This window comes from Plasmodium sp. gorilla clade G2 (genome assembly GCF_900097015.1).
Source record: "Plasmodium sp. gorilla clade G2 genome assembly, chromosome: 14".
NCBI lineage: Eukaryota > Apicomplexa > Aconoidasida > Haemosporida > Plasmodiidae > Plasmodium > Plasmodium adleri (nom. inval.).
The window spans coordinates 2,412,759-2,424,074 of NC_041706.1; the positions used below are offsets into that span (position 1 = coordinate 2,412,759).

General features: G+C 18.8%; 1 protein-coding gene across 1 annotated transcript; it reads right to left on the reverse strand.

The window, feature by feature from the left end:
• Positions 1-273: 273 nt before the first annotated feature.
• Positions 274-9,705, reverse strand: PADL01_1462400 (conserved Plasmodium protein, unknown function; the record flags this gene model as incomplete). Its single annotated transcript, XM_028684926.1, has 1 exon — positions 274-9,705. The coding sequence occupies one exon, from the start codon at positions 9,703-9,705 to the stop codon at positions 274-276; it is 9,432 nt and encodes a 3,143-aa protein (XP_028540955.1).
• Between the last annotated feature and the right edge of the window lie 1,611 nt (positions 9,706-11,316).

The following is an 11,316-nucleotide window of genomic DNA, read 5'->3' on the forward strand; positions in this document are numbered from 1 at the left end:
TTTAATTAATTAAAAAAATATATGATATATTTTAAAAAGAATAAAAATATTATAAAAAGGACAAAAAATTAAAAAATAATAAAATGATATATATATAAAATATATATATATATATATATGTTTTATTTTATTATTATTATTTTTATCTTATAAACGTATTAGTTTTACATATTTATTTTTACTGTTGATATATTATTTTGTTATTAGTACTGCTCTTTATATTTTAGGTTATATAAATGTATTTTCAAAAATGATCCATTTTCCTCATAACCTCTATTGTTGTATTTCATCATCTCCCTCTTCTAATGTTTTTTCACTGAAGGATATATCATTTTGTTGTTTATTTTCATCATCTTTATTATTATAATAATTGACATAATTATAATTACAACCAATTTCATTATTACCATCCATATATGATGTAGTATAATCAACATAATTATTTTTCTCTGTAAAATTCATATCATTAATTATAGATGTATTATGTTTATATTCAATAGATTTTACACCTAGATAATCTACATTTAAAAATGAATTATTATGATAATATTTGGATGACATTTTTCTTGTAACAATATATTCATTGGAATTATCTAATGGATAATCATTTTCTGTAGATAATATATCTGATGCACATTTATTATATTCTTTATTTTTTGTCTTATTTCTTTTCTTTTTTAATAATTGACTTTGTAAATAATCATTTACATAATTACTATAATATTCTTCATAGTTAAGTCCTTTATCTATACTTGCTATTGTGTTGTTTCTATTAGATGTTTGCAATATATATGTATTATTATTTGGATCATATGTATATAGATAATTATAATATGTACTACATATATCATATATATTATTATTTTCCATTGTTTTATTATTTTTAAGACATAAACGTTTAATATAAAATCTTGATTTTATATTATTTAATGCATTATTAAGATATTCATTATGTTTGAGTGATTGTTCATAGCTTATAGCAAAATGATATACATTATTAACAAAACTATTGTAATGATTTTGTATATTGAAATATACACATTCATTTTTTCTTAATTGTTCATATTGTAATATGTATGTTGGAAGACTCTCATTCTTACTACTTATCAATTCGGTATGTGTTACATAATCGGGTAATTGAATTAATTCATATATATGTGGTTTTTTAAATGTTAAAGTATTAGAATTTTTTTTTCTACTTATTCGTTTTTTAAATATATTGGATCTTCTATTATTATTTGTTTTATTTGATCGTGTTCCTAAGTAAACACATTTCAAATCTTCCTCAGCTTTTTCATTGTCTTTTAATTTTTTATATTGTCTAGTAATAATTTTATTAACACTGTTATCAGTTGAATTTGTACTTAATATGCTGCTAGTTCTTTTTCTTCTTAAATATAAACGTTCGCTTCTTTTTGGTTCGCGTTCTTCTAATTTTTCTTCATCTTCAATTGAACTTAATGTAATTTTTAGATCCTCTGACTCTTTCATTTTATTACAATCACCTTCACCAAGGGTATAATTTTCAATACTAGCATTTTTTTTTTTACATATAAGATCATTATAATTTTTATCACCATCATTTTTATGTTGACGATTTTCCTTTTTTATATATGTACTTTTTTTCTGATCCTTCTTTTCTGATATTTCTTTTTCTTCCTCGTTCTCTATATGTTCTTCATAATGACATTTTTCATCAACATCATCATCTACATCATCATCATAATCTTCATCGTCATCCTCATCTTCATCATCATCCTCATCTTCATCCTCATCTTCATCTTCATCGTCAAACTCAACGTCATCTCCATTTTCTTGGTGTTCTTTATCTGCATCATATTTATTCTGTTCATTTTCATGTTCATTATTTTCATCATTTACATTATTTTTATTATTTTCAACTTGTTCATTTTGATAATATTCTTCTTCATCTCCCTCAACATATTCATCATAATTAAAATCCGAATAGTCATCCGAATTTTTTGAATATACTTCATCTTCATACAATTTATTGTCCCCTTCAATATTCCATCTTTTTGTCTTTCTTCGTGAACGTGGTTTTCCTATAATTTTCATTCCAAAATCATATGCACATCTTTTTTTAAAATCAGTTTTAAATATATCGGTATCATAAACTCTTCTCTGATAATATTCAAACTTTTTCATATCTAAAGCTTTATATATTTTTGATATGATTAAATTATAAGCATTCCATTCACTAAAGGTTATAAAATTTTCATATTCCTGATCATTTTTATAATATTTTTTTATAATATCCTTTTTCATTTTTAAGCTTGTTAATAATTTCTGACTAACATTTAGATCAACATTTTCCCACACATTTGTATATATATTAAAATAATATATATCATCATTACATTTATTTATATCATTATCTACATTAACATTTTGTTCTTTATTTATATCATCATTTTTCTCCTTATCTTTTATATCTTCCTCTTTTTCAGTATCTAAAATTTTTACATTATTATTTATATTTTGTTCATAAATATGACAATTATTATCATTTCTACATTTATATATTAATAATTTTTGTTTCATTTCATTATTTTGTATAATATCCATATCTTCATTCCACATATTATTTCTTATATTACTAATTTTCTCATAAATATATTTAAATGTTTCGTTATATTCCTCCTCATCATTTTTTATATTCACCTCAAATTCGTATGTTCCTAAAGGTTCTGTTGATATATTATGAATATCATCCATTTGTTTATTTTTATCATCCTCTATATTTGTTTTAATTTCTTCATGTATTTCATTTGTAATGCTGTCATTATTTTGATCCATTTTGACTGCAGTGTTATTCATTTCGTTTTTTTGTTCGAACACTATATTTATTAACTTGTTTGCATTGTCACTATCAAAAGAATAATCACTATTATAATCCTTATTGTGATCAGTGAATTTTTTCTGATCATCATCTTTTTTTCTATTAATTAATGGTAACATATTTGAGGATGTGCCATTTTTTTTCATAAGTCCGTAATTCTTATTCATATTAATTTTCTCGGCATTATCTTGATCAATTATATTGCAGTTTTTATAATTTTTATTTGTGTTACATTTATTGGTATTATTTAATATTTCTTTTTCAATTTGGAGATGAGAATTATATTTATCATTTTCTCTGATTTTATCAAAACGGTTTGTTTTATATATATTGTAATTATTATTTGCATTCGGGTTAATGATATAATCATCATCATGATCGTGACGATAACCATGACTATAACCATAAAAATCAATATCAATATCATCACTATCATCCTTTAAATACGATTCAAATGATAGATCTTCATCATTTTGTATATTATATAATAACTTTTCATCTATATTCAAATTTAGATAATTATTACTTTGGGATCTCAAAATATTACACATAATTCTTTTTAACCTTTTCATTTCTTTTATGGCTTTCTTAAAATAGTTCATTTCTTCTTTCATATAATATTTATTGATATGTTTTATTTCTCTGATATTCTTTTCTATTTTATTATCCATATATTGATTATGATATGATAATGGTAAAGTGTTTTTTTTTTTTTTATCATTCAATTTATTATGATGGTTGAACATAAATTCGTTATATTGTTCGTTATGGTTAGGACTATATATGTCATTATCAATATTGACAATATTATTAATATTAATATTATTATAACTATTTTTAATATAATTTTGTGTTTTATTTTTATCGTTATCCTTACTTTTATATTTACTTTCATTTACATTTTCATTTTTTATTTTATATATATTTAAATTTTCACATAAATTTTTATTTACATCAGAATTGTAATAGTTTCCGTGTTGTTTCATAGTTTGACTTATATATAAATTATAAGCATTATATGATTCATTAATATTGTAATTACTATGTAAATATTTTGCTTTTTTGTATTGAAAGAATATTTTCTTTTTATAAAATATAGACAACTGATTGTAGCATAAGGATTTATTGATACTTAAAATGTTGAGCATTTTATCACGATCTTGATAATTGTCTATAAAAAAGTTGTCATACATATCATCAAATAAAGAAAATAAATTAATTTTTAAAGAATTATATGAAGAATAAGAATTATTATTATATACATCATTTTTATATGTGTCATATTTGCATTCCTCTAAATCTATATTATCTTTTAATATATCATTTTCTTTATATTTATAAATGAAATCATTTTTATTATAAAATTGCTTTTGATAATACATTTTTTGAATTAATAATTCTTTAATATAATTCTGATTGAGATTATTAATGTCAATCATGAATTGAGTTTTTTCATTTTTCTTCCTTTTAGATATCTTCAAATCCTCATTCAGAAATTTTTCTAGTAGATAATTTTCTCCCTCTTTTTTTATATTATTACTTTTTATATATTCCATATTATGTGCATTTAAAGTATTGGTAATATTATTATTTGATAATATATCATCAAAATGAAATAAATGTGATATTTTAAAATAATCATTATAATTACTACATTTTTTTTTGTTATCTATATGAACATTAAAAATGTGTGAATATTTATCCTTATTCTTTATTTGAAATTTTTCAAATATATCCAAACGTCTCTCCATTTTATTATTAAATTTCATATTTTTATTAATTAAATCATTCCCATTATTGTTTAAAAAATGTATATTATTAGAAATATCATTTTTTCTTATATCAACATTATTTATATTTCTATCCTTATTAAAATCACATATTGATAATTTATTCTTATTATCATATGTATCTCCTATCTTTTTGTTATTACGTTCATTAAATAAATTAATTTCTTTAACCTTATTTAACATACTTTCTCTTTGTATACTTTTAACAAGATTTAATGTTTGTTCTGGTGATATATCTATCTTTTGTCTATCCTTATTAAATAATTTATTATATATATTCATTGGATATTTTAAATTATTTTTAAGTTCCTTAGATTTAATCATATTTCCTACACAAGAATTTTTTAATTTATTTTTATCATCATTATCATCACATATAATAGGTACTTTATTATTCTGATTATTAGAAGATGAGTATAACGTATTCTTTGAATGAGATAACATTAATATATTGTCATTTTTTTTATGAGTACCATATGTATTATTTGATATATCTTCAAGTGTTTCATTTCTTTTTCCATATCTAATATTATTATTATTGTTATAATTATTATTCCAACAATTTTTAGTAATCGAATTAGTTATATTTTTTATATTTTTATGAAAACATTTATTATATGATATATTAATACTATTTTGGAAATTATTTGAGTCTTTATCATATAAAATATCATTAACTGAGAAATTATTTGCTTCATTATTATTATAACTTTTTTGTCTTTTATTTTTCATAAGTTTTTGTAATATATAATGATTACTATCACTACAAGATTGTTTAATTGGATACATATTTTTTTGATTTGAATATTTTTCTTTTATTTTATTATTAGTATATCTTATCATTTGATCACTCGATATTTTAATACAGCTGCCGCTACTACTATCATGATTACTATAATCATATATATTATTAGCACCATATAACATATTACTATTATTATTATTATTATTATTATTACTATTATCGATATTGCCATATACACTATCATCAGCATTTTCATAAACATTATCGTCCATATCTTTAATACTATTACTAAATGAAAAGAACGATTCATTACTAGAAGAATTATTATTATTCATATTTGATTTTTCCCTCATCATATTCTTTAAAATTACTTTTAATATATGTTCTTCATCATATTTGTATTTTATCATATTATTTTTCTCATGATGATCATCATTTATTTGTGAAGCCATATTATCTTGTTTATTATTCTTAAAAGTCTGTACAAATTTAATTAACTGTCTTTCATATTTATTCAGACATTGTTTATATTCATATTTATTAATTATATTATTTATTTTATCATTAAAATGTTCAAATGACATTCTTTCTGCATTATCACTAGTTCTCATTTTTTTTATGATATCATTATTTTTATCACGGTTTAATATCATATTACTACATTCGGTGTTTGTTACACTTGTGCATTTGTTAAGTGTCTTTTTTTCATTTTCTAAATTATCATCATCTTTATCATTACACGAGATGTTTTCATTTAAGATATTACCCTCTAATGATCCTTTTCTAGTATTTATTATATTATCAATATTTTGTTCTTTATTTTTTTCATTCACGTTAGAATTATTTTCTTCCTTCTTATCATTATTCACAATAGAGTCATTTTCGTTATTTTTTTTGTATTTAATTTTATCATTTAAATTTTTAAAATTTTTAAAGCAATCATTAAAAAAATAATTTATTTGTTCTTTAAAGTTTTTTTTTTTTGGAGAAGAGATTGTATCAGCATCATCTGTTTTATTTTCCAACTTATCAGTGTTATTATTACTACTACTACTATTATTATTATTTTTATTATTATTATTTGTATCATTTATATGTGTATTGTCTTCTTTTTTATTTACTTCATTTACACCTTCGGTAAGGTTTTCATTTGTATCATTTTCATTGATCTTATTATCATCTTGTATATTTTTTTCTAATTGTGACTTATTATCTTTGCATATATCCAAATAATAATTATACAGCATACTGACATTATCATTTGACAATTTCAAAGACCTCATTTTATTTTTTCCATTATTATTTATACAATTATTTACACTATTATTATTTATATTACTGTTTATATTAGTGTTTGTATTATTATTAATATTATTGTTATATGAACTATTAAGACTATTATTGAAAATTTGGTCCTTAGTCATATTTTTTGAAACATTTTTGTAAATATTGTTGGCATTATTTTCAGATGATTTATTCATACATGACGTATCAATATCATTTGTATTTCTGTCTTTATAAAAATTGGACATGATTTTACTACTACTACGTAATTGTGAATCATTTTTTATATTATCATTGGTATGAATAGGATCTGTATTTTTTTTTATGTCTTTATTATTATTATTATTATTATTATCTATATTATATTTATCATTTGTAATATTTTTATTATCACATGTAACATTTTTGTCATTTTTGTTGGCTTCGTTGTTTTCTAAACTTTCCATAATAATTTTTGAAAATATATAATCCTTGTTGCATATCAATTGATTCATTTCTTTTTCTGTTAAATTACGAACAAACTGTTTTATGCTAGTACTTAAAAGTTCTGTATCTATATCATTTATATCCATTTTAAAATTTTTTGAACTTTCATTATATTTAATCATAAATTTCAGAATTTCACTACTTATATATTCATAATGAGATTCTAAATTATTTTTATTATCATCTTTTTCTTTATTCTTACTGAATACATCTGATCCTTTATTTATATTTATTTTTGACTTTTCATTTGTATTACTAATTGAAAATTTTTGATTCTCAAATAAATCATTTCTTTTATTATTTAATAAATAATTCTCTTTTTTTTGACATATCATATTACCAAATGTTTTATTACTACTATTATTTCTGTTATGTATATTATTATCAATATGATTGTTATTTCTTAGTGTCAATATTTTTCCATTTATATATTGATTATCTATATTACCATCTATATTTTGATCATTATTTTTTCTAGAACCATTTACAGAGGTTTTAACTATATGTTCATTTTCATCATTTATATTCTTTGGTTTTATAATTTTATTATTCTTTGATTTTACATTTGTATTATTAATTGATTTATCATTTTGTAAAGTTTCAATAGAAGCATTTAATAAATCATTCCATGGATATTTGCCTTTAGAATCTGCAAGATATGTATTTGGAAAAGCATCTTGATTACTTATATTTTCATGTAAAAATGAGCGTCTAAAAAAAGGAATTGATACATCTTTCTGAATATTTTTCATTACATTGGTTTCTATATTATTATTATTATCATTATTATTATTATCTTTGTTCATATTAATAAAATCATGTATATCATTATTACTAAAATTTCTTTTTCGATAAAAATTAAATACATTATTTGATAAAATTTTATCACTATTATTATACACTTTTTCCTTAAATGATATATTTTTATTATATAATTTATTTTTATCAAATGTTTTATTTTCCTTAAATGACATATTGTTATTATAGGATAAATTTTTATTATATGTTTGATTAATTTTTTTACTTTTATTACTATATTGATTATTTGATATATTATTATCTTCACTATAATCGCTTTTAGATGATTTTACCTTATTACGATTTTCATTTAAAAATTGAATTAAATTTTTTCTCATAATATTTTCATTTTCAGAATTCGAAAAGTTCGAATTAGTATTCTTAGTATTTAATATATAATAATCCTTTCTTACGTTATGATATACTTTAATATCACTTTCGGTTTTTTTATTAGAATAAAAATAATTATTATCCTCATCATCATCATTATCATCACTAGTATTATTTCCCGTTGATGCTTCCTTATCATCCCCTTTTTGGTTGATATTTCTAATCATCTTTTTATTATCAAAATTTTTTTTCAAATTTTTATTTATTTTTAAAGGTAAAGAATAATTCTGATTCACATCGGATTTAAAAGAATTATTCTTTGTTTTATAATTATAATATTTATTATAATTATTATTATTATTATTATATCCATCATATTTATTATTTTTTAAATTATTTGATAAATTTATTGTATCTTCATTAAAACCTTTGAATGATAAAATATCACCTAAAAAATCAACTTCATCTGCATCATTATCTATATTTTTTGAGGATTTTATTTTATTATATTTCGACTCATATTTATTAGTATTATAAGAATAATTGTGTCCATTCTTATTATACGTATGATCATTTTTATTATTATTATTATTAATAATATTACCTTGTGTATTCCTATAAGTTGTATCATTTATATTATAATTAAAATCATTGCTAAGACTAGCTTTTATGTTACCATTACATTTAATATTCATTGTATTATTTATAAAATTATTATTTTTACTATTCATATTATTCACTTCGTTTATTTTATTATTATCATTTTCACCTATATTCTTATACACAATATTATTGTCATTATAGACATCCTGATTGTCTTGGGTTGCTTTATTTTTTTTATATGACGATAAGAAATTATCATATTTACCCTTACAAAAATTGTTAGGTACTCTTATATAATCATCAATAGATATATTTGTATCAAAAGAATATTTCTCAAGTTCATTTTTTATACTCAATATATAATTATCAAAAAATGAAGTACAATAAACATACTTTAACATAATTTCCTTAATATCTTTACATGGGAATATTTTTTCCTCAATATTATTTATATCTATATCTTTTGATGTGTATTTATTAGAAATATTATTTTTAATTTCTTCAACTGATGTTTTTATAAATACAACCCACTCACAAGCATATTTTTCATTTTTCTTTTTAATCTGAAATAGTATATTATCTTCAAAATCTTTATGAAAAGGTTTCAAGTTTATAACAATGCTTTTAATATTATCTAAATCATTTTCACAAAAAACATAATTACTATTACTATTATTATTATTATTGTGATCATTTATATTTTCATTTATCTCTTCAATATGGTACTCATTAATATCTCTTGTGCTTATAACACCATTACTATTGATATAGGTAATACTACAATTATTGGGGTAACAAATATCATTCATTATTTACAAATTATAAATGAATGATCATAAATAAATAAATATATATATATATATATATATATATATATATATATATATATATATATATATTATATACATATATATATGTACAAACATGTAAATATATACATGTTTTTATATATACATTATTTATTTTATTTTTTTAATATGTATATATATATATATTTATTAATGTAATAATAATACTAAAAATTCATATAATAAAACAAAAAAAATAAAATAAAATAAAATAAAGATAAATATTGTATATATATATACATACAGGTTTAAAAAATTTATTCATTAAAATTATTATTTATACATATGTGTAACATATATATTATATATACATATATATTTTTATTTATTCACTTATTTTTCTATATAAACTTTGATTCAGAATATATATTGTTTTAATCTACATATATTATGAGGAACCACAAATATGTATATACCTATTTAATTAAGATTTATATAAATATTAATTATGAAATGATATATTTAAAAATACATATTTTATAAATACAAAAGTTCTCAAATTAAAAAAAAAATGCTTTATATCCCATATGTATTATATATATGTATATACAAATTTCCATTGTGTTTTTTTTTTGGTCCTTTTCCAATATATAACACATTTAATTTTTCTTCAAGACTATTTTATTCTATATGAATACATTAATTACAAATAGAAAAAAAAAAAAAACTATATAGAGATATATATGGAATATAAAAAATATTTAATTATTTTTATATTAATAAAATATGTATAATTCATTATATATGTAATATTTATATTTTAACAAATTCATTAAATGTTAATATATATATATATATATATATATATATATATATATATATACAATCATTTTAAATTGTGCTACTTTTTATATTATTTATAGGCAATAATAAAAAAAAAAATAAAAACAAAATTTCCAATTTTTTAATATTGATATATTATGCCTTAAAAAAAAATAAAATAAAAAATATTATATATATGAAAATGGTGTAAGTGAAAAATTGTATAAATGAATATTTTTATATCACTTATATGTATTTTTCTTAACAATAAAGAAAAAAAGGTATATATATATATATATAATATATGGATGCAATAATAATATACATATATATATATATACAATACAATACAATGTCATTCTTTTTAAAACCAAAATAAGTGTGAATAATATATTTTAAAAATATTTATAATATTACATATATCAATATAGACTTATTATAGATATATTATTATATAAAATATTTTCAAAAAATATAATCATATAATAAGGCATTAAAATAATAACTAAATTTAATATATGTACTTTTGAAGATATTTTATGGTTTTCTATAAATATTATAATATTATATAATTATATATATATTTATATAAAGAGAAATATATAAAATCATAAAATATATGCATGGGCTTATTTTTATATATTATTATATTATATGATAAAAAAAAAATATATATATAAAAATATAAAATAAATTAATATAAATATATATTATATATAAATATCTCTATTTTTCTCTTTTTTATTTTCAACCCAATAATTTTTTTTTTATTATTATTGATTGAGAAACAAAATATATGTAAAAATACTA